Here is a 25,075-nt window from a genome sequence, read left to right on the forward strand (position 1 = left end):
CTGACCACCAACACTGGAGCCCCTCAGGGGTGTGTCCTCTCCCCACTGCTCTTCTCCCTCTACACCAACGATTTCTCCGCAAGTGACTCTTCCGTGAAGCTCCTGAAGTATGCGGACGACACCACTCTCATCAGACTGATCCAGAACGGTGATGACAGGAGGTGGAGCGGCTGGTCCACTGGTGCAGCCAAAACCACCTGGACCTGAACCCGCTCAAGACCGTGGAGATGACAGTGAACTTCAGGCGAGGCCCTTCACCACTTTCACCCCTCACTATCCGCAGTAATACTATTCTCTCATCAGACACCTTCAAGTTCCTGGGAACCACAATTTCTCGGGACCTGAAATGGACCGGCCACATAGACTCTGTCCGGAAGAAGGCCTAGCAGAGGCTGTACTTCCTGAGACAGCTCAAGAAGTTCAACCTGCCGCGGGAGCTGCTGAAGACCTTCTACACTGCCATCATCCAGTCTGTCCTCTGCACCTCCATCACTGTCTGGTTTGGATCGGCCTCCAAACAAGACAAGCACAGACTGCAACGGACAATAAGGACTGCAGAAAAGATAATTGGAATCAACCTCCCATCTATCCAAGACTTGTACCTGTCCAGGACCAGGAAACGTGCAAGTAACATCTCAACAGACCCTTCGGACCCAGGTTGCAGCCTGTTTGAGATCCTCCCCTCCGGACGCCGTTATAGAGCTCTGTACACCAAAACCAGCAGACACAGAGACAGCTTCTTCCCCCAGGCTGTCGCTCTGATGAACTCACACCACTCTTAGAGTCTCAGAGTCATTACTGTGCAATAACATCCCGCTTTCCACACCTTTTTTGTCTACACTGTTTGTACTATGTGTCCTCTCTGCATCCATTGCAGCCTGGTCATCCTAGAAGAGGGACCCTCCCATCTGTGGTCTCTTCTCAAGGTTTCTCATTTCCCCTAGCTGGAGTTTTGAGTTTTTCCTTGCCCTCTTGGGAGTTTAAGATCAGTTTAAGATCAGGGGGTGTTTGAGAATATCATACGTTCTTCACATGTCCTGAGTGTTGTTGTTAGTCACCTAAATGTTGAACAGAGGCTGTGATTTACCGAAGTCAAATTCCTTCTTTGACACGCTCAAACATGGCGAATAAAAAACTCTTGAATCTTGGACACTTCCAGAGTGGTCCAAAGTCCTCCTTTCAGACGAAAACAAGTTTTGTATTTCATTTGGAAGTCAAGGCACCAGAGTCTGGAGAAAGGCTGGAGAGGAGCAAAATCCAAGTTGCTTGAAATCAAGTGTGAAGTTCCCACAGTCAGCAATGGTTTGGGGAAAAATGTCACCTGCTGGTGTTGGTCCACTGTGTTTCATCAAGTCCAGAGTAAATGCAGATTTTATAGCACTACATGTTTCCGTCTGCTGAAAAGCTCTCTGGAGATTATGATTTCATTTTCCAGCATGATCTGGCACCTGCCCACAGTGCCAAAACCACCAGTAAATGGTGTCCTGACCATGGCATTACTGTCCTCGATTGGCCTGCCAATTCCCCTGACCTGAACCCCATTTGTGGGGTATTGTGAAGAAGAAGCTGAAAGACACCAGACCCACAATGCAAATGAGCTAAAGCCCGCTATTGAAGCATCCTGGGCATCCATGATGCCTCAGCAATGCCACAGGCCGATTGCCTCCATGCCACGCCACACTGACGCAGTAATCTGTGCCAAAAGATTCCAAACCAAGTACTGAGTGCATTAATGGCCATTTTCAAATGTTTGATTTTGTTTTGCTGTTAGAAATCTTTTTCTTTACTTGGTCTGAGGAAATATTCTAATATTTTGAGATAGGATATTTGAGTTTTCTTAAGCTGTATACCATAATCAGCAATATTAAAATAATAAAAGGCTTGCAATATTTCAGTTTATTTGTAATGGCTCCAGAATGTATGACGTTTTTGATTTTTTAATTGCATTACAGAAAATAAAGAACTTCATCACAATATTCTAATTTTCTGAGACAGTCCTGTATATGTTTTTCCCCCCTTTATTGTGCACTTTATGGCTGATGCGACTTGTACTCGACTTTAGTCCAAAAAATGCGGTATTTGAATTTTGCAGTATTTAGAACAGTCCATTTTCAGCCAGATGATTGCCATATTTCGTAGTTTCAAGTATCATTTAAAGCTCTATTAGCCCTGCTATTGTGTTCAATACACAGTGATCCCTCGCCACTTCGCGCTTCACCTATTTCGGCTTCTGTGCATCCCAGGTTTTTAGGATTATTAAATGTTGTGGATATTTCAGTGTGGCGTCACTTGGAGCGCGTGGCTTCGTCCACCCATCTATTGCTCGGTAGAGGAGACTAGACCAATGGCAACTTGTTGCCCTGTATTCTTGCCGCTCATTGGCTTAGAGCTGAAAGAGCAGTTCTTACCACGCTTTATCTCTGCCTCCTGCAGTTGCCCTACGCATCCACTTTTCCACTTTGTTCGCGTCAGCAGAATCAGCAGCATCTCTGATTTATGCATCGTTTTGTCATATTCGAGGCCGGACAACCAAATGCAACGTCTGCAATGCAATGTCTTTATTTGGGTAAAGAAAAAAGGAGACAGTGAGGGCTGGAATCCCGGCAGAGCAGGACAATGAGGCAAACTGACAAGCCGGTCAGCGAGCGCGCGTTGTGCGTCATGGAAGCACACTGGCATAGCAAGCTCATGCATGGTCAGGGACCGGTAGAAGGTCGAGCCAAACGGAGTCCAGGGCAGATCATAAAAACAGGCTTTCGCTAAACAGCGAATCAGGAAACCGGCATCGCGCTACACAGCGGACCAGGCAAATGGGTATCAGGTGGCATAGCAGAACCAGGAGGCATGCATACACTGTAAAAAAAAAAAACTAACCGTGCTCTCCTCATTTTAATCTGTGTCACAATTTACACTAAAAAATATTGAGTAGACCTGAAAGCTATAAAATCATTTATATTTACATCATGAACTAAGTAAATGTAACATGTAAAAATTAAGTAGATGCTACTCAACTACATTGAGTACTATGAAATATAAAATTGAGTTCATTGACTTAAAATTTTAAGTCAATGCAATAGTAAACCCAAGTTCAAACCACTAAAAAAAATTAACATACTGGACCATCACATATCGAAATAAATGTCACATTTACTTAATTTTTAAAACTGAATCTACTTTTTATTCTAGGAGTATTTTGGGTCAATAAAGCAATTTTACACACATTTTAATTCAACATTTATTTGGCTGATTTGACAATTGAAACATCCACAACGTCTTTGCAAATTCATGCTATAAAAACAGCTGAATTTAACTCTTAATAAGGAGTTTGTCAAAACTGGGTGAAATGGACTGTAAACAGTAATATTTCACTTTAAAGCCTCACAAAAGCTAACAATACCAGTCCAACAACCTTATTTAAACATTAAGACAACATTAAGATTTACAAATGAAAATTTCTCTGAACAGTAGCCAGCAACTATGTGTACATACTCCTTACTACTCCATACTACATAGTCCTTGAACCTTATTGGAAAGGTTTCCAGAATTTGAGTAGCGCAGATCAAATGCGTAGGTCAATCCCAACAGATAGCAGCAGGCTCTGCTAAGATCTCCAAGACAATGATGCCTTCAGTCACAGTACTAACATCGACTGACCCCCATCTTTGTTTTGCAGCATGTAAATTTTCATGACCTCCCCTGCCAACTCCACTTCAACATTGGCAGATCTAACAGCAGCCTCCTGCAGACATTGTAAAGATAAAAAATGTTTTGAATTTATCTTCAACCTGCATATCACAACACAAATACCACCTCATAACATGAAAGAGCATAGCAGGACATTAATTTGGCAAACTGAACTGTGGTGGTTCCAAATTTGTGACCCAAACAAAATCTTTAAAAGAAAGCACCAGCGGAAAAAGATGCGCTTAGAATGAATTCATAGCATTTTTGATTTCCAACAAAATGACCTCACTGTTTTAACCGCTTTGATCACCTACTACGCTTTTTCTCAAGGAATGACAAGACATCACTTTGCAGCCGCCTTAACTGAAGCAGGGAAACATGAAACAGGGCAACCACCAAGTCTTTGGGTTCCGGGGGGAGTATGGTTGCAAAGCTGAAACTTAAAGGAATTGACGGAAGGGCACCACCAGGAGTGGAGCCTGCGGCTTAATTTGACTCAACACAGGAAACCTTGTTGAAAATTATTGTAAAATAATTTTAGAACACTTTGTCATCAGCATAATTTATTCTTCCACATAATTTATTTCTTTCCAAACAAAATTGACACAGAAAATGGTATTTTATGTATTCAAAGCAGGACAGATAGTAAAATCAGTTAACATCGATCTGAATGTTGGCGACTCGTACAGTATCTGATGTCCATAGATAAAAAGCAGCTTCTTCTTTGTGTGCAGTAAGGAAAAAAACAAACTGTACTGCAGCAACTTAATGGTCAACCATGACTGCATTGTTAAAAATGACAAAAGCTACAGTATTATACTAACCTCAAGTCCTTGAACAACACACTGGCATCCCAGATGGTCGATCTGATGACAACCAGGTGTCTGTTGAATGAGGAATTGACTCCGCAGAAGAGAAAATCTTTCAACAACTAATAAAATGCAATACTACATATTCAAGCAAAGCTATTATTTTTTGGGAAAACGGACTTTAAACCGATGATGATGATGATGATGATGACATACCTGAAGTAGAACACTCATTCGTGCTGTCTCTCTTGCAGCACCTTTCTTTGCTTGAAGTGCATATGCAGGACATCCGATGTCTTAAAGGAGCAAGGGCATCTTAAATGAAGGCAATGGCCACGACCACTGTACCATGCTTGACACGATAATGCTCGAGAAGCTCACCTTTTGAATAGGGGTAGGAATTTGGAGGCACCTCACGATTCGATTACGATTCAGAGGCTACGATTCGATTATAAAACGATTATTGATGCATTTTTAATTTATGTATATGATGCACTTTTTCCACATTTCTTTTTGTCTCACTGAATGAGCATTCATCACTTGCGATTCAAAAACTGCATTTGTAATAAGAAACAAAGAGTTGAATTCATTTCCATTATATTTTATTAACCTTTATGGAAACATCCATTGGAATGGAAATGCATGAACATTTGAACTCTAGTTCTCAAGGTGCTTTTTTTGTTCCATGTGTTACAAATAAAACAAAAGTGCTCTCAGGCTTAAATGAGCTACCACTTCAGTACCAACAGCTCAAAACAGTAAATAAAAAAAAACAAGTCTCATTCTGTATCAGCAGCTTTACAGTACATTCAATTTTCAATAAAATAAATGGTAGCATTTTGTAAAAAAAATATTGTTTTTAACCACTCAAAAGTGCTCTCAGGCTTAAATGAGCGACTACTTCAGTACCAACAGCTCAAAACAGTAAACAAAACTCTCAACTCTCATTTTGTATCAGCAGCTTCACAGTACATTCAATTTTCAATAAAATAAATGGTAGCATTTTGTAGAAAAATATTGTTTTGCTTAAGTTACCCAGCTGGGCAGCGACAACCATATTAGCTGCGTTGTCTGTAACTAGAACAACTGATTTATTTGCGATGTTCCATTAATTTAAAGCACTGCTTAGCAGCTCAGCCATATTAGCACCTGTGTGGCTTTCATGCATTGCTCTTGTTTGAAGCACGTGTGCTTTCAGCTCCCACTCATCGGTCATGAAATGCGCAGTTTGAGTAACAAATGACTCGGTGGCTACAGACGTCCACGCTTCACATGTAATGGCGACTCGGTCTGCATTCAACAGCGATGATGTTACTTCTGCTTTAGTCTGCTTGTAGAGTGCCGGGACGGCCGTGTCGGTGAAATAGCGTCGGGATGGGATGACGTATGTACCTCGGCTCCGCTTCCTCCATCATTCTCTGAAATCCCCGATTCTCTACAACCGAGTGCGGTTGCAAACCCATTGCAATGAATTCCGCGATGCCTTTCGTAATTCGCTTGGTCTTTTGCGATGTGTTTGGCAGCTTACTCAGAGCGTCCTCAATTGTTCTCTGGCTGCTAGTAGTAACAGCAGCAGCCGGCTTTCCCACCTCCTCTGTAGGGTGGAGTCGTGCTGTGACTTCTCATATTCGTTGTGTTACCAAAGTATTTTATTTTAACGCGACAAATCTTGCATACAACGTATCTTTTGACCATTTCATTTCCTCCGTCAACATTGTGGAATCCAAAATGATTCCACACGTCTGCTTTTAAATTTTTAGGAGCAGGTTGGATCTCTCGGCAAAGTGGGTTGAATAGCTCAGGCTCAGCCATGTTATTTTTTTTTTGTTTCCTGGAGGAGTGTACTGCGGAAGTGTGCTGAGTGTGCCACTGTGATCTCGGTCCGATCCGCATAGCGTCTCGGAGAATGCACTTACTGTATGTTAGTTCCGCTTTACTTGGCATATTTAAATAATCAGAATTTGGATGTATGCGAATCGTTCTCGATTCTTCCACGGCCGAATCACGATTAATCTAAGAATCGGAAATTTCCCCCACCTCTACTTTTGAAGAATCCTCAAATGTGCAGCCCTTACATTGCCATGCATGAGCCGCCACCTTAAAAAGGACGATAAACGGTGTTACAATTCGGAACAAAAATATTGATTTAATACTATTTGAATTTTTGGACCAGCTGTATTAAAATTGTATGAAATTATTTCATTTCATTGTTGTAAAATCTACAACTGTATTGGAAAACACACAAAAAAGAAGATAACATTACTTAAAATTAGTATTGAGTTTAGCTTTCATGCAATACAGGGAAAAAGTTGTCCTTTTCAAAATTTTAAACACCTAATCCTTCTCTTTATATTATAAATACATCCCATTTACTTATTCTGATATTATGTGTTCGTTCACCGCCACTCCATCAGCATGAAGTTCGACTTGATATCCTCACTCAGAAAAATTATGAACTTTTGCCCAAACATCCCAACAATAATTACATCTGTTGTAGAACCCATGGCAGATTAACATATGCCTTAGCATGTTGTGTAGCACTTAATTACAAATAAATTAGTCCCATTTTGGTGACGTTTGCTGTATAAATGGTATTATCTTAATGAACCGTGTGATAGCAGAGCAATATGTTGGCTCGAAAACATTAACAAAGTTAGCGAACAGCATAATGGTGACAACGTTTATATTCATCTTATATCGTGCTTCACTTACCGAGTCTCCAAATGATTTTCACCGCGTTGTCCGTTGACCGTTTCCGTGCCGCTGTCATTTCAAAAAGCAGTGACGGTAGATATCCCATAATTCCACTCGAAAGCGCGAAAACGACTCATTTTCTCAAGTTGTTGTTAGAGATTACAAATATTGAGTAAGAGTAAGTAAGTAATTGTGGTTGTTGAAACCGATTGGTATGATTGGCCCATACTCAAATATTCTGACTGGTATTTACTAAATATATTATGATTATCTAAGAATTAGAATTAGTTTGTCAAATACTAATTTATTTTGTCGAACAAGCTTAATAAATACAAGTAAATATAAGGCAAAAATAACCATTTAATTTTTCAACATTTATTTTGATATATCCAACTCAAATTTATCTGCTTTGTGATTTTTTCCGATTTTATTAAATTAATATACTTCATTACCGTAATTGCCGGACTATACGGGGAGTGACTGTAATATATACGTAGATCTGTGGAATAATTGGAGCCACAACTGATGACGAGGCGCATAGAGTTCCAGAGACAACAGCTGTTTATTTATTTATTTATTCATTTATTTATTTTTTTAAAGTGACACAGAGGACGAAGATTTTGATGGATTTAATGATTTGGAGTGACAAGGATGGTTCGATAAAATTGTTGTTTATATTATGGTTTGATACATAGTTATATAGGCCTGTGGAATAAGTTGAATTGCAACTGACGTCAGCGGCGTGCCACACACACTTCCGGGGTTAGAAGCGCCGGTGTTTACACAAAGGACAAAGATTCCAATGGATTTAAAGATTTGGAGTGACACGGATTATTCGATAAAATTGTTGTTTATATTATTGTTATCTCATATATACCGTAATTTCCGGTGTACAAGCCGCACCGGTGTATAAGCCGCACCAGCTAAAATTCGGGAATTTTTAATTTTTTTTCTTACATATGCCGCTCCGGACTGTAAGCCCCACGTGCACACACGTTTTTTACAACGAAAGACAGTACACAGAAAAAGTTTTAATAACATACTTTAATATGTCTTACTAACATTGCCTATGACGCAGCAGTAGTACCACAGCAACACGGAAGTGTGCACGTGAGTTATTAACAAAGAAATACTGGACACAGAAAGCTTTTTTAAAGTTTTAATAACATACCTTAACATTTCTTTCCAAACACTGCCTGTGACGCGGCAGTAATACCGCAGCAACACGGAATTAACACAGCAAAGTCACTGAGACGCGGCGGTAACGCGGCGGTAACACAGCAGCAACACAGCAGCAACATGGTAGCACAGCACTAACAGGGCTGGTTAAAAAAAACATACCAGTAAAAGTAAAAAAAGAGCCGTCTTCATTTTCCTCCTGTGCACTGAAACCATCGAAGTCTTCCTCCTGAGTGTCCGATTGGAATAGCGTTAGATATCCTTCTCCTCACACTTTCTCAGTCTCTCTTTCGTCGTCGGTTTTATGCATTTCTTCGAGTGTGAAGAGGGTCTGTTCATGCTAATCTTATTCATACACGAAGCGCTAAATAACATTAAACTAGCGAGCGACACGTATATCTTAAAAGCGGCATCATATGCATTTCTTTTATCCCCCATAATGACGGTTTGTGTATAAAAGCTTTCTGTCTTTGTGTGAGCGCGGGTGTGTGCGTGATGCGCGAGACGATCACGTCTTCTTTGGCGCATTATCTCTTTTTTGTCTGTCTCGCTCTTGCTTCCTGCTAGAGCACCCCCTGGAGACTGGAGGCCGTAAAAATCCATAAGTACGCTCCAGAGTAGATGCAAGATAATGTCATCAACATCGACTGCCTTTGGCTTAAAAGCGGCATCATATGCATTTCTTTTGTCCCCAATGATGACGGTTTGTGTATAAAGGCTTCCTTTCAGTAATGCCCGTCTTGATCGCGTTCTGCATGATGCGCGAAATGTAAACACAAACTAGCACGTCTTCTTCGGCGCATTATCTCTTCTTCGCCTGTCTCGCTCTTGCTTCCTGCTAGAGCGCCCCCTGGAGGCCGCAGGCCGTAAAAATCCATAAGTACGCCGCGCCGCCGTTTAAGGTTCAAAGTAACCTTCTGAATAAAATGCATTAAAAGTTCACATTCATTACAACTTGTTTTTGGTGAGCAAAATGTCAGAAGAATTGAATTTAAATGCTGGTCGATTGGGTTTTAATACAATGCAGATGGTCAAACAGCGCCACTGCTTTGTGTAATCTCTGAGTGATATGGCAGAGTAAGAGAAAAGGTTTAGAGCACAGGTGTCAAACTCAAGGCCCGGGGGCCAGATACGGCCCGCCACATCATTCTATGTGGCCCGCGAAGACAAATTGTGCATCAAATTCGTGTGTCATTACTAGAATTGCAAATTTACTTCACTTTTAATATCATTTTTTTTTAAATATTTGACCAGTTTTTACTCGTCTGATTTGAAAACGAGTTATTTGTCAGTTTGTTTTGTAGCTTTTACTGTATATAATAATGTTAAGAGTAAAAGTGATCAAGTCATCACAAAAATCCCGAAAAAAATCTTATATAAGCCGCACCTGACTATAAGCCGCAGGGTCCAAAATTTTGGAAAAAGTCCCGGCTTATAGTCCGGAAATTACGGTAATATTGTGATATATACTAAGGCCCTGAATTACTTTTTAGAGTGTATGTCAAGTCAAGTCAAGTAAAGTTTATTTGTATAGCCCTAAATCACAAACAGTCTCAAAGGGCTTCACATAGCCAAAATTGACAATTATTCTCAAAGCATCCCCTGATCTTAAGCTCCCAAAAGGGCAAGGAAAAACTCAAAAAACCCCTACCAGGGGATAATGAGAAACCTTGAGAAGGGACCACAGATGGTAGGATCCCCAGGTTGTAATGGATGCAGAGAGGGCACAAGTAATACATAATATGAAAATCAACAAAAAAATGGATGTCGGAGGTGCCCTCAATTGTCCTGGCAGTGTCTTCAAGGAGGTTGAGCTGCAGTTTCTTCATCTTGAATTGGTCCCCGAGTATGTGTATAGAGGCAGACAAACCACCGCAGATTGACGGGCTTGCGGGGTTTGACTACACACCCTAATCACCCGGTGACAAGGGCACAGGTGGTAGCGATCGACCCTGATTAGCACGTGCAGCTCTGCATTGGATATGCGCGGACCAGCGCAAGGGCGCGTTAGCCGGCCAGCACGGCAAAAGCAGAGCAGAGCCGTGACACGTTTACGGTAGTTTTTTCGTGACTGTGAGTTTTAGTGAAGCCCTAAATTTTTTTCCTAAAAGTTGGCTTAACTTTAAAATGTTTAAAATGTGTTTAAAAATACAATAAAATGTTTAAAAATACAATAAAATGTCCATCCATCTTCTGTCCCGCTTGTCCCCATGAGGGTCGCGGGTGTGCTGGAGCCTATCTCAGCTGTCATCATGCAGAAGGCGGGGGACATCTGAACCGGTCGCCAGCCAATCGCAGGGCACTCGGAGACGAAATACCATCCGCACTCGCACTTACGGGCAATTTGGAGTGCTCAATCAGCCCACCATGCATGTTTTTGGGATGTGGGAGGAAATCGGAGTGTACGGAGAAAACCCACGGAGGCATGGGGAGAAAATGCAAACTCCACACAGGGAAGGCTGGTGGAATCAAACTCACACCTCTGAACTGTGGGTCGGACATGCTAACTCGTACACCACCGTGCCACACCGTGCCGCCTACAGTAAAATGTCTAAAAATACAATTATAAATGTCGTGTGCGCATTTCGTAAAAATATTGATTCCATATCGCGGATTTTCACCTATCGCGGAACCTATTATCAGCAATTAACGAGGGATCACTGTACTCCACTACTTTACCAGTCTAAGATGGGATGGCAGCAAATAAAAGACACAATAGAATAATAATACAAAATCTTAATTTTCTAGGAACCTCATATTCAGGATATGAAGCAGCGGTCTATTCAGCAGCCTCAAGTTACTACCAACAACAGCAGCAGCACCAGAAACAGGCGGTGGCTGCTGCAGCTGCAACTGCAGCATGGACTGGAAACACTTTCACGAAGAAACCACCCTTTCAGAATAAGCAGCTCCGACCCAAGCAGCCACCAAAACCCCCCCAAATCCACTATTGTGACGTTTGTAAGATCAGCTGTGCTGGCCCTCAGGTAAGTTTGAAAATTAAATGTATACATGTATTTAAAAGCCCAATAGTGAGACAATGATTACATTCTTTGTACACAGGATTGCAAAATATTTAAAGATACTTTTTTTTAGTAAAACAGAGTTAAGTTTGTTTACCTGCTTAACATGTTTCGGCCACTTCCTGTACCCTTCCTCAGAAGCGTCACGTGATGGAAAGGTGACTGAACGCATTCAGATAGCCATGATAGATAAAACCAGAATACCAATACAAGGTAATATATGAAATACCATGCTTATCATGCAATAACACATACACCGGGGAGACGGGGAGACCATTTGGAACATGGAAAAAAGAACATACGAAAAAATGTGAAAAGGAGACATCTAATTGACAAACAAGAGCAATGTAAGATGTGGTACAGGAAAATCTCTAATTGACCATATCCGACCACTGCAAGAGACAAAATCACATCATGGCCTGGAATAATGTCAGGGTCATCTGTGCTGAAATCAGCAAATATCAGAGAGGCCAGAAACGAGGTCCAAGGAGGATGAATCGGGACGAGGGAGCATGAGTCGGGACGAGGGAGCATACACCCTGTCACACACTTGGAATGCAGTCCTCGAAAGAGCGTCAGACAGTAAGGGATGTAAGTTCCCCCTGCTGTCTGGCCAAACCACGTAGCAGCCTATAAGATATATCACATTTCCATCACGTAACGCTTTTGAGGAAGGCTACAGGAAATGGCCGAAACATGTTAAGCAGGTAAACAAACTCGCCAATGTCTTACTAAAATAAGTATCTTTAAATAATTTATTTAAGTGAAGACCGGATGAACATTCATCAGAGAACATTGCAAGCTACCTTGAGATTACATTTTGAGAAATATGTTAGTCTGGGAATGTGCTGCCGGTTGTTGTTTTTTTCTTCTTCTTGCTTTTAGACTGCCTCAATTTATTATTTTCTTTGACACACCTCTTGACACATCGAGTTTTATGTTCAATTTGCATTGTGGTACACATGATATTCAGCATGATGAAGCAAGAGTTGGCTGCAAGCCTTACAGCACTTCTAGTCTAGACAACACATGACAGAATCAATAATGACCCATTGCGCAAGGCCTAACGCTTAAAGCGTAGTGCTCGTATTGGGCACGCCGCCACTGGCCCAACAACATGCTGGATAAACATTAATATGACAAAGGACCCCTTCGACTGCCTAAAACATGCCTTTCTTAAATAAAATAAAATAAAAAATACTTTCTATACGACACAGTTTTGGAGTTAATGCGATTCCCAAATTCTGGACCTCAAAGTTCGCGTAAAATCAAGATGTAGTTATCTTTCCAAAAAACTAATTGAATTGGTAATTGAATTACTCCTTCAGAAATGTAACTTGTTACTCAGGAAAGTAATTACTGCATTACTTTTTCAAAAAGGTTCAATTACTATGTAAAAATAATTAAGATTGTTGAGCATGTCAATACAATTGCGTAGAGTAGAACAGCGTAGTACAGTCGAACGGCTGAAAAACGAACAAAGGAAAACGTAAAAACATACCAGGTGAGCCAAGTTCTTCACTCAGTCCTCCAAACCTGCTCCCATTTATTCTTATCCCAGTATAAATACAAAGAAATATTGTACAGCTAGGGATGAGCACGGACGGCGACACTGATCATTGTTTTGTCTTTGGCCCGCCGTTGCGCAGAATGTCATGTGACACATTCCCGAAGCTAATTGGCTGAACCCAACATAGTAATTGAGTAGATCATTCGTTACTGTAACTCTATTAACAATTTTTCTAACACCTCTAGTCCCAACATGGCCAGTATTTAATAAATATTTTCATAGATTGTTGATTATTTCAACGATTTAGCTGTTGATCTTCTGTAATAGTAGCTATAAAATTGGCAACTTTAATTAAAAATATTTCTAACTTATGTTGTACTTAAGGAAAATGTTATGCAATAGTTGTAGGCTAAGGTTGTCTGAATCCTCAATAATGATTGTGAAAGCGAGTGTGGCGCTGCAAAAGTTTTGTGTGCTCTCTACACATAACAGTCAAAAAATATTTTGTCCTTTCATTGCACTCACCCATTCAGAAAGTCGTGAGAGAAAATGACAATAATCTGTAACTTTATTAATAACCTCCAACACTGAACTTTGAAAAGTTGTCATAGTTGCAGCTGGAAGTTGTCTTGGTATTAAAAAATATTGTGGTATTAAAAATCTATTGAAAAAGTATTACCGTATTTTTCACACTAAAGCGCACTTAAAAACCTAAAATGTACTCTTAAAGGCCTAGAGACATCCCTTTTTTTTCTCAATTAGAACGGAATTTGATAGAATGTATAAAGAGAACACATTTGCTGCATTGGAAATTAAAAATGGACACCGATTACTAAGAATAAAGCTAAAATTAAATGCCAGTTTATCGATCGGGTTCCGCACGCAGCCACACTGGTGGCGCCATTACTGTGGCGTCACAAGTTGTACATCCGGATCTCAACAAACCCAAACAACATGGCAGATGATAGCAACAGCTCCGTTTCTAGCGGCAATATTAGCGTCATTTTATCCAATTCAGAAACCTCTTTTGACGCGGAATATGATGAATCTAGCAGTTCACTTGGGCTGAGCTGAGCACGTTTTCTGAATTGTGCCCCTCCCGTCACTCTGGTTAGGTTGGCATAGTAAAAAGTGCTCTTGGGGGCTATGGAGTGCCGAGTTGATCTCGGCACATAAAGAAATGACCACCTGCAACGTTTGGTTTAGGTTTTATAAGCATTTTTAATTTTATTGCTTAAATCGCATTTTCTCGACGAGCTGAGCACATTTTCTGAGATGTGCCTCTCCCGTCACTTTGGTTAGGTTGGCATAGTAAAAGGTTCTCTAGGGGGCTTTAGAGTGCCGAGTTGACCACGGCGCTTGAAGAAATGACCATCTGCAGCGTTTGGTTTAGGTTTAAATCGCATTTTTAATTTTATTGCTTAAATCACATTTTCTCGACGAGCTGAGCACGTTTTCTGATTTGTGCCCCTCCCGTCACTCTGGTTAGGTTGGCATAGAAAAAAATGCTCTTGGGGGCTTTAGAGTGCCGAGTTGACCACGACACATGAAGAAATGACCACCCGCAACGTTTGGTTTAGGTTTTTTGCGCTTTTTTAATTTTATTGCTTAAATCGCATTTTTTCGACGAGCTGAGCACGTTTTCTGAATTGTGCCCCTCCCGTCACGCTTCGACATACTTTTCAAAGTCAAAGTCTCAAAGTCAAAGTCTCCTTTATTGTCAATTCCTCCGCATGTCAAGACACACAAAGAGATCGAAATTATGTTTCTCACTATCCCAGGTTGACAAGACAGAGTTCACAACGCACATACAAGTAAACAACACAGGAAAAATAAAACAAGAAGTCAACATCAATGAACAATAAGAGTGATAGCACGCTAGCCGCTCCCGATGCACAGCAGAGTCCGGAAAGATGACAGTCAACCAGGCCACTGTGAACACGAGCACACAGCAGGCACGCACTGTCCGGTTCGTGGATCCTATCAGGCGAACGCAACCCATCTTGTCGTCCCGCGAACGAACGTACGCCAGGAGAATGGAAGGCACGGCTGGGCGAGCCGGGTTGGCCGCAAGCCTGGCCCGACGTCTTCGCGCTGGCCCCTCTTCTCTTTTTGTTTAGATTCACTGAAGCTAAACGTGTACAACTTGAGAAGTCATGAGACGTCACTTCCGGCTGGCGGCTCGGTGCAGTCAAACTCGTTTGCGCGGCAAATTTAAATTACATTTTTCAGAGCAACAGCTTCCTTTTCGTTGTTTCAATCGTCAATTTATATTTATAAGCCCATAAACTAACTAAAACCGTTTTATACATATCTCGGTGTCTCTGGGCCTTTAAAACCACAGTGCGCCTTATAATGCAGAGCGCCTTATATATGGATCAATTGATGAATTTGTTGATCCATCCTGGTTGTACACAACGCTCTGCCAAAATGTTTCAGTACGACAAGTAAATTACAAGGTCGTATCGCTTTCAGCATAAAGGGCTGAAAGCCCTCATCGCTACAATAGTATTACGATTTTAATTTGATATGAACAAAAGTATTGGGCAGGCTGACTGGCTGTTTGCTGCACGCTGTATTCAACCGGAAGAGAAAGACCGAATAGGAAAGTTTGTATTTGCTAGTGAAACTACACGTTTCTCGGGCAGCATTACTTCGCACTGTTCACCTTCACGCACAGCTCACATACACGTACGCTACACGGAAGTGCGACGCCTTTCAAAATAAAAGCGAAACAGTTGTATTGTACGCACGACACAAATAATTTTTTTTTTTTAAATTACGATTGGCCACATGCGGGCCAGACAGGGACACTCAAAGGGCCGGATGTGGCCCACGGGCCGTAATTTGCCCAGTTTTGGCATACACAAACCCGGCGGCAAAGCTTACAAGCTAATCAACGCATTACGCATCAACGCACGCACTCGCTTTTTTCTTATAAACTAAGTAAAGTTTATCACCATCAAAAATGAGTGGGGTTGCTGGACCAAGTCAGAAGCCAAACACTTTCATGCAGAATTAGAGTTGGACTTTTTTAACCTCATTGACATTTAACATCATTCCCTTTAGCACAGCTTCATCTGGTAGATGCATAACTCAACCCTAGTCAACCCCAGTATAATGCAGTTGCTTCTATTCTATGCGCCTTTTAATCCGGTGCGTCCTATATATTAAAAATTTCTAAATTAAAATATTCAAGGTGCGCCATATAGTCCAGTGCGCTTTATAGTGCTGAAAATACTGTACTAATATTGACCACAAATAATGTTGAATGTTGTTTATTGTCCACTAAGTGTGAATTTGATAAAAAATCCCATTTTCCGCACAAGATAAAGTCCTCTAGGGTTATGATGTAACAAGTAAATCTATTCTAATCTCTTCCTCTAACCCTTGTTGACAACTTTGAACATTGTTTATCATTTTAATTCATTTTATGCTCAGCTTGGCGATGGAAAAGCAACATGCAGGGTGCTTGTATTTTTATTTATTACTTTTCTCTTGTTTCTTTTGTGACCATGGTGGGGATTTTCTTCACTTTTTTGTTAAATCAACAGGAGTACCAAGGGTTTTGTACACATTTGGTACAGTAAATCCAGGCAAATGCCACCAATAGGAATTTTGCAGTGCTGCAGAACACATATGTCTGTGGAGCTCAATGTAAAAGCAACCATGCTCATAAGTACTTCAAAAGAGATGGTCAGACCAGCAGACCATATTAGGCCCAGGTCTGAGCTACATTTTATTATGTGTGTAGCATTAGGAACTGACTCAACCACCCATGGCAAATACAGTTCAGTCTGTACTGTATAAACAACTTGTTTTTGACAGTTGTGATCATAATCCAAAATTATAGCAGACCCGTATAATCCTAAAATAGTCGCACCTTCAAGTACAAATGACTCTTCCACTCATTATGCAGGCAAACATACACTCTACACACCTTTTTTCCTCTTCACAAATAACATACCGCAATTCATTCGACAAAATCCCACACCAAAAACAGTCATGAACGAGCAACAACAGGCTAAACGATAGCAACAACAGGCTAAACGATTGGTATGCTAACGTGACAAACACAAACAAAGAGCTGAGAACGGGCCTGATGTAACATATAGAGTGATTAAGGACAACTATTACATGAATAACATGTTTATAAAACCATTGGTGTCACTCCAATTCATATAAATCCATCGATCATTTGATACGATAGCAACAGGCTAAACGATAGGTATGCTAACATGACAAACCCAAATGAGGAGCTGAGAACGGGCCTGGCGTAACATATAGAGTGATTTAGGACAACCATTACATAAATAACATGTTTATAAAACCATCGGTGTCACTCCAATTCATTAAATCCATCGATCGTTCTTTGTCAACAATGGCTGCGCGCGGCTGAGGGCGCTTGCACTTCAAAATATTCCACAGGCTCATATAACGATAGATAAACTATATTTCAAATAACTATAATATAAGCAATAATATTATCAAACCATCCGTGCACTTTAAATCCATTAAATCCATCGATCAAATTCCTCGTCCTTTGTCAACATCGCCGCGCGTGCGCCCTGACGTCAGCCTCGTCTTTATTCCACAGATCTAGTATATAACTATATTGTAGCGTTAACAAAGTACAAGGATAGACGGGGGTTTGGTAAACGGCTCTTTATTCCACAAAACAAACTTCCAAGCGTGTGGCGGCGTGGACTTCCAGAGACGATAGCTCCATGGCAGAGGACCGGGCGTGCGTAATGGCCATGTCCGAGCCCCATGCACAGTTCGCGGACAGCTACTCGACCGAGCGCTGGCCCCCGACTCAGTAGAGTAGGACCGGGCGTGCGTAAAAGCCATAATAGTTTTTCAAACCTTCTATGTCACTCCAAATCCTTAATTCCTTTAAACTCTTTGTCCTCCGTGTCACTTAGAAATGATCACCGCTAATGATGCCGGTCGTCCTTACGTGGATCGCGCCGCGCGGTGCCACTGACGTCATTTGAAATAGTAATCCATTGGTACATCACGGTTCTCCAAACTTTCTTTCTGCTGCTAGATTACTTTTTTCAGCTGCATATTTTACAACTTGAAGTTTGTAACTTGCAAAGTATGACTTTCTTTTTGGTGCCATTTTTCTTAAGCCCACCCAGTTGATGAGTCACGGCCAACGGTGAAATTTAAAGCGCCCTCATCCAGTTTCGTCTGAAAATATATATTTTTTTCAGATGTAGTTTTTTGTTTTGTTTATTTGGTTGTTTTATCAACAACAAAGTCTGCTTTATTGTCGATTTTTTTTTTTTTTTTCATATACCAAGACACACAAAGAGATTGAAATTACGTTCCCACTATCCCTCGGTGAGATAGTACACATATCCATACAAGCAACACAAAAAAACCCCAAGAAGGCATAAACAATGAATAAATAAGAGTGTTGAATAAATGATAAATAAACAAATAATAATAAATAATAATAATAAATATAAGAGGAGCAAATAGACAGTGGACTTGGATATGGTGCTTTAAAGTGTTAATTGCTTTATTTGATGTTTTCTCTATTTTTTATGTTTTGAATATGTTCAAGATAAAGATATAAAAGCATGTTAAGTGATCAACTATACTAAAAATAACATGGGAAGTGGTCAACTATACTTTTAAGTGATGTCTTAATGATCAAGTAAAAATTTGTGAAAAAAAAACATAACATAAGTCGCTCCTGAGTATAAGTCGCCCCCCCACCCAAACTATGAAAAAAAACGCGACTTATAGTCCGGAAATTACGGTACACTCTATACACCTTTTTTCCTCTTCACAAATAACTGTTAGCAATGCCACTTCACTTCTTTATAGTGCATATCATTTCACCTCTGTAACAGATCAGGGCAGGTGGAGTTTCGCATGATTCTGCGAACCCACAAGTGAATCGAAGCGCAGAAAAATGAATGGTCCGAACAGTTTTCATATTTATTACATTTGCAAAGGAAGAGGGCACACAGATGGATTTAAAAATATAGTATATATATTTAGTGCAGCAGCCTACAATTTGCATGAAATGGGTGTGCTTAGTGTGCCTTAATTCTTGATTGTGGGCTATTTTGACTGAATCATGAAAGAGCAAGTTTTTTAGGACATTGAGGATCAGTTTTAAATCATATAAATATAATCACAATGTCTTCAAAGCAAAGCACCATTGTTCAATCAGCATGTGGCAAAATGATAATGGTCCCAAGTAAAACTATTTGTTGCATTTCTGACGTTTTCCAGACTTACAAGGAGCACCTGGAAGGCCAGAAGCACAAAAAGAAGGAAGCAGCACTGAAGGTTTCGCAAAACAGTAACAGCAGCAGCGGTAGTGGTGGTGGGTTATTGGCCCGAAGTTCTCAAAATCAACTCCGCTGTGAGCTTTGTGATGTTTCCTGCACTGGTGCAGATGCTTATGCTGCCCATATTCGGGGGGCCAAACATCAGAAGGTACGGGAATAATTGGGTCGTTGCCTTGTATCACCAAACAAATATTTATCATTATATTTTATATATTTTAGTGTGGTCACTTTTATTTAAGTCATGCTAAAATGATGTTTGTAACACTTAAGATTATAACGTAGGTCAAAAATAGTTTATAATCATCCTTGCGAAGACCTAAATTTGTTATTGCCTTCTTTTAGACCACACAATATTGCATTGTTAAAATGAGGTTGTTGGATTTAGAATTAAAATGGCTGGTTAGTGTGACTGAAGCTGCCGGTCAATCTGATATTTAATGCTGGATGTTGATTTGGCACAATTACTAGTGTCTCTTGGGTGATTTTTATTTTTTTACAGGTTTTGAAGCTTCATACCAAACTTGGAAAGCCAATTCCCTCCACTGAACCCAGCATGGTGACTCAAATTTCATCTTCAAGCACATCTGCCCCAAGCAAAACCATCACTTCAACATTAAACAGTTCCTCTACCAGCAACGGCTCTCTTGGTGTGGCTGCCTCTTCATCCGGTACTGCATACCTAAAACCTGTTAGCCTGGTCAGCAGTAGCGCAATTGGTGCCAAGAACCAACTTGTGAGCAATTTGTCTGCTTCCAACTCTACCACGCCTGGAAAGAAAGTCAACACCCCCAAGATTAATTTTGTTGGTGAGTGAAACTGAAGTAACTGAGAAGATTTTTTGCTAGGTTAGTTGCCAACAAATTTAAGTCTGAGTTATTGTATTGCAATAACAAGTCTTACGCTTTTTAATCAAAATTTCGTATTATGTATTGTACAAACACTCCCCTAGACTAATTCCTTTATTTTGCTGGATTTGTTTGACATCACAAGATTACATTAGAGCAATGTAGTGAAATGTTCCAAAGCTGGGTGGGGTCATTTGTTTACTGGCTGCACAGCGAATGAACAAAAATATTGTAGTGATCATCAGAATCCAAAAGAAGTCATATTCTGGAAATTATGTGCTGCAAAAAACGGACGCCTTACTGAAAAACGAGGTTGTAGGGTCTGTACAGCATTGGTTCCTCAAGCTTTAGAAATATATTTTACTCAAAATAGGATATGTGTAGGTCTCGCTGCACGATATTGGGAAAACACACGATAATGGTGTTTAATATTGTGATATCAATGCTTATTTCAATATTTAACATGTAGTCAAACTCAAAGTCTGCTTTGTCAATTTCTTCACATGTCAAGACATACAAAGAGATCGAAATACCTAAAGAAATTACGTTTTATTATTTAATGACGCACATCCTCCTCACAGTGCAGAAATCTTTGATTTGATTCCTGCCTCTGGCCTTCCTTTGTGGAATTTGCATGCATTCCTTGTGCCTATGTGGGTTTTCTCTGGGTAATCTGGTTTCCTGCCACATTCCAAAAATGTTAATTGAGCACTTGTCCTTAGGTTAGATGGTTGCTCTGTGAGCCCTGGGATTGGCTAGCACAGAATTCAGGGTTACTCCCGCCTACTGCCCAAAGTCAGCTGGGATAGGCTCCAGCACACCTGCGCGACCTTTGTGAGGACAAAAGGTGTTCAAATCATGGAATTTATTTAAAGAAATACTTTTTTCATGTGTCAAAATGAGCAAGTTTTTTTTTTTAAATATTTTTTATTATTTATTTCCTGCTAATTAATTATAATAGCTTCAGGCCACAACAATGCATACATAATTAATATTGATGAAATACTATACAAAAAGCGTTGGTATCAAATTTAAGTATAAATTTAAGATTTCATTAAATATTTTGGACAAATTTTCATAACAGTACTATAAAATGTTTGATAAAAAGTTTGGTACATAGTTTTCAGAGCTCAACTGAGAAGCGTGGTACAGTAATCCCATGTTTATCGCGGATAATTGGTTCCAAAAACCACCCGCGATAAGTGAAATCCGCGAAGTAGGGTCACCCGCTCATCTGTACATTTTTTGTCAGTAAATGTATGAAACCATTTAAGTGTATATTTTATTATTAGAACATTAAATAATTGTTTCAAACATGTAAATAATACATTAATAGTATAAATAACATACAGAAAATTTTGTATAAATATTGAAAATATAAATATTATACGTGTGTTTGTGTAACATGTTAACAATAAGTACTGGGCAGGCTAACGGCTTTGCGGAAAGATGCTAATTCGCGATCGTGCTAACACGTGAAAACGGACCTCTAAAGGAATGTAAACCAACATTTGGAGCAATACTACATTGTCCTAAAGGTTAGACATATGTGATCTTTCATTTCTCTTGTTAGGAGACCCACTTATATCATCAATGACTGCTGTACCACCGTAACATGTATGTACACGAACGTGAAACAGGAAGTGGTATCGCCTGAAAACGGCCTTCAAAATTAAGCACCCTTCCTCAAATCAAAGCACGACTGAATAACATAACATGGAGAATTCTTAACATACTGTAAATGTTTTTAGACCAGCTTTTATTATTATAACATTTTTTTATAACAAGGTACAAGTGTACATACTGTAAATATGTTTTTAGAACTCTTTCATTATTATAAAATGTTTTCTATAACAAGGTACAACACTATTAATATGTATGTAAATGTTTTAGAACTCTTATTATTATAACAATTTTTTTATAAAAAGGTACAAGTGTACGCACTGCAATTGTGTGGGCACTTCCTGCCTTCTGCTGGTGTGTGGGCAACTTTCATGCCATAATTCCCCACATTAGAAGTTTTATTTTGAATTTGGAGAAAAAATCCGCGATGTAGTGAAACCGCAATAAACGAACCGCGATGTAGCGAGGGATTACTGTATTTTCAAATTATTTGGCTTAGTATATAGTATTTATCAATTTAATCTGTTGTATGTAATATTCCAAAGTAAGTCATTATACAATACATAATTGCAAAGCATCTAACTCATAATACAATACATTATTGCAAAGCATCTAACCACCCAGCCACTCCTGAATGTTTTTTGTAATGCTCACGTTAATTCTTTAGAGTAACTGGCTGTATGGAATAAGCTAAGCTCCTTTAAGATAAAGAATAGATATTGCAAGCATATATCACACTAACCCTAGCTTTTATCTTCTAATGCAAGATGACTCAATTTAGCAATATTATTAGAATATCGCTCTTTGTCTGAAAGATGCCTAAAAGGCATTTTATTACAAGTATCTAATGAAAAGTTGAGTCGTCTGTTTATTTAGGCGAGTATACACTAGATTTGTAACTTCAAACGTTAGTGGTGTATAATTTTAAATCATAATGTTTACATCTTTTGAATGCAGGTGGAACTAAATTGCAAACCACAGTGAAGACTGAAGAGTGCAAAGGCGAGACCCCCAAGACTGTAATGTCCTCCTCAGCTGCTGTAGATGTCAATACAGAGGTTTCAGAATCTCTATCTGCATCGACCCTGGCTGCACTGCAGAGTGATGTCCAACCTGTTGGACATGACTATGTTGAAGAGGTCAGCTTTGAATTGTCCATGGCCAATCAAGGCCAAGTTAATAAAGAACGATGAGATTTAATGAAAATATAGTGAAAACCCCCGGGTTTGACATGCACTACAATAAATTCCTGTCTCTCGGGCATGACATAAAAGCCATACTAAACTTTTCTTGTAGGTCAATTTGGAAATCAGTTTCATTACATTTGTAAGTTCACACTAAAGTTACTATGCATTTTAAACAATTTGTGAAATCAAGATGTAAGTTTCTGTATTTGAGTTAGAGACACACCTGTGGCTGTGTTTGAAGGCGCACCTGAAGCACACGGTTTGTTGTTTGTAAAGTTACTGTGCCTTTTAAACAATTTGTGGAAACAAGATGTAACTTTCTACATTTGAGTTAGAGACACACCTGTGGTTGTGTTTGAAGGCACATGGTTTGTTTGTGCAACATAATGGGAAAGTACAAAGAAATCAGCCAAGATATCAGGAAGAGAATTGTGGATAGTCTCTCCCCCTTGGGTGAGACTTCCAGATCCATCTTCATCCGTTGAAATAATTGTACACAAGTATGGGGAATTCCAGCCATCATACCACTCAGGAAGGAGATAGTTTCTGTATTCCAGAGAGAAAAGTGCGTTTGTATTTGTTTGTATGAACCCAAGAACAGGCAAAATACCTTAAACAAAATACCTCAAAGAAAATACCTTAAAGAAGCTTGTTGAAGCCCATCCCAGCTGTAAAATACAGAGGTAGCAGGATCATGTTGTGAGGGTTTTTGCTCTAGGAGTGAGTGGTCCTCTTCGCAAAATGTAGATGGTATCATGAGGAAAGAACAATACAGGACTGTCTCAGAAAATTAGAATATTGTGATGAAGTTCTTTATTTTCTGTAATGCAATTAAAAAAACAAAAATGTAATACATTCTGGATTCATTACAAACCTACTGAAATATTGCAAGCCTTTTATTATTTTAATATTGCTGATTATGGCATATAGCTTAAGAAAACTTAAATATCCTATCTCAAAATATTAGAATATTTCCTCAGACCAAGTAAAAAAAAAAAAGATTTATGACAGCAAAACAAAAATCAAACATTTGAAAATGTCTATTAATGCACTCAGTACTTGGTTGGGAATCCTTTTGCACGGATTACTGCAACCAATGCAGCGTGTCATGGAGGCAATCAACCTGTGGCATTGCTGAGGTGTTATGGATGCCCAGGATGCTTCAATAGCGGCCTTTAGCTCATTTGCATTGTTGGGTCTGGCGTCTTTCAGCTTCTTCACAATACCCCAAATATTTTCGATGGGGTTCAGGTAAGGCCAATCGAGGACAGTAATGCCATGGTCAGTCCACCATTTACTGGTGGTTTTGGCACTGTGGGCAGGTGCCAGATCATGCTGGAAAATGAAATCATCTCCATAGAGCTTTTCAGCAGACGGAAGCATGTAGTGGTCTAAAATCTGCATTTACTCTGGACTTGATGAAACACAGTGGACCAACACCAGCAGCTGACATGGCTCCCCAAACCATCACTGACTGTGGGAAATTCACACTGGATTTCAAGCAACTTGGATTTTGCTCCTCTCCAGCCTCTCTCCAGACCGGCGCCTTGACTTCCAAATGAAATACAAAACTTGCTTTCGTCTGAAAAGAGGACTTTGGACCACTCTGGAACTGTCCAGTGCTTCTTCTCCATAGCCCAAGTCAGACGCTTCTTCCGTTGTCTTAAGTTCAGAAGTGGTTTGACCATGGGATTAAAGCTATGTAGCCCATTTCGCGGACACGTCTGTGAACAGTGGCTTTTGATACCTGGACTCCAGCTTCAGTCCACTGTCTTTGAAGCTCCCCCAAATTCTGGAAGCGACTCTTCTTCACAATGCTGTTAAGGCTGCGGTCATCTCTCTTGGTTGTGCAGCGTTTCCTGCCACATTTCCCCCTTCCAACAGACTTTTTGTGGATGTGCTTTGAAACTGCACTCTGTGAACAGCTTGCTCTTTGAGAAATTTCTCTTTGTGCCTTACCCTCCTGATGGAGGATGTCAATGATGGTCCTCTGGACAGCAGTCAGATCAGCAGTCTTCCCCATACTTGTGATTTAGTTTACTGAACCAAGCTGAGTGTTTTTCAAGGCTCAGGAAAACCTTGCAGGTGTTTTGAGTTAGACCATTCAAGTGATTAGTTAAATACCTTACTAGTACACTTTTTCATGTAATTCTAATATTTTGAGATAGGATATTTGAGTTTTCTTAAACTGTATGCCATAATCAGCA

At 40.0% G+C, this 25,075-nt stretch overlaps 1 protein-coding gene across 3 annotated transcripts in view; it reads left to right on the top strand.

The window, feature by feature from the left end:
* zfr (zinc finger RNA binding protein) overlaps positions 1-25,075 on the top strand; it is a 92,598-nt gene that overhangs the window by 35,576 nt on the left and 31,947 nt on the right. For all 3 annotated transcript variants that reach the window (XR_015858606.1, XM_088376171.1, XM_088376172.1), the window contains exons 6-9: positions 11,115-11,353; positions 19,155-19,361; positions 19,713-20,019; positions 22,639-22,820. Coding sequence is in view for 2 of the 3 variants with exons in the window: in XM_088376171.1 (XP_088232297.1) it covers positions 11,115-11,353; positions 19,155-19,361; positions 19,713-20,019; positions 22,639-22,820 (935 nt within the window). In the remaining variant the exon portion in view is untranslated. The remainder of the gene's footprint in view (positions 1-11,114; positions 11,354-19,154; positions 19,362-19,712; positions 20,020-22,638; positions 22,821-25,075) is intronic.

The sequence above is a fragment of the Syngnathus floridae genome, chromosome 5 (assembly GCF_059516105.1).
Source record: "Syngnathus floridae isolate MCC-2025c chromosome 5, RoL_Sflo_1.0, whole genome shotgun sequence".
Classification (NCBI taxonomy): Eukaryota; Metazoa; Chordata; class Actinopteri; order Syngnathiformes; family Syngnathidae; genus Syngnathus; species Syngnathus floridae.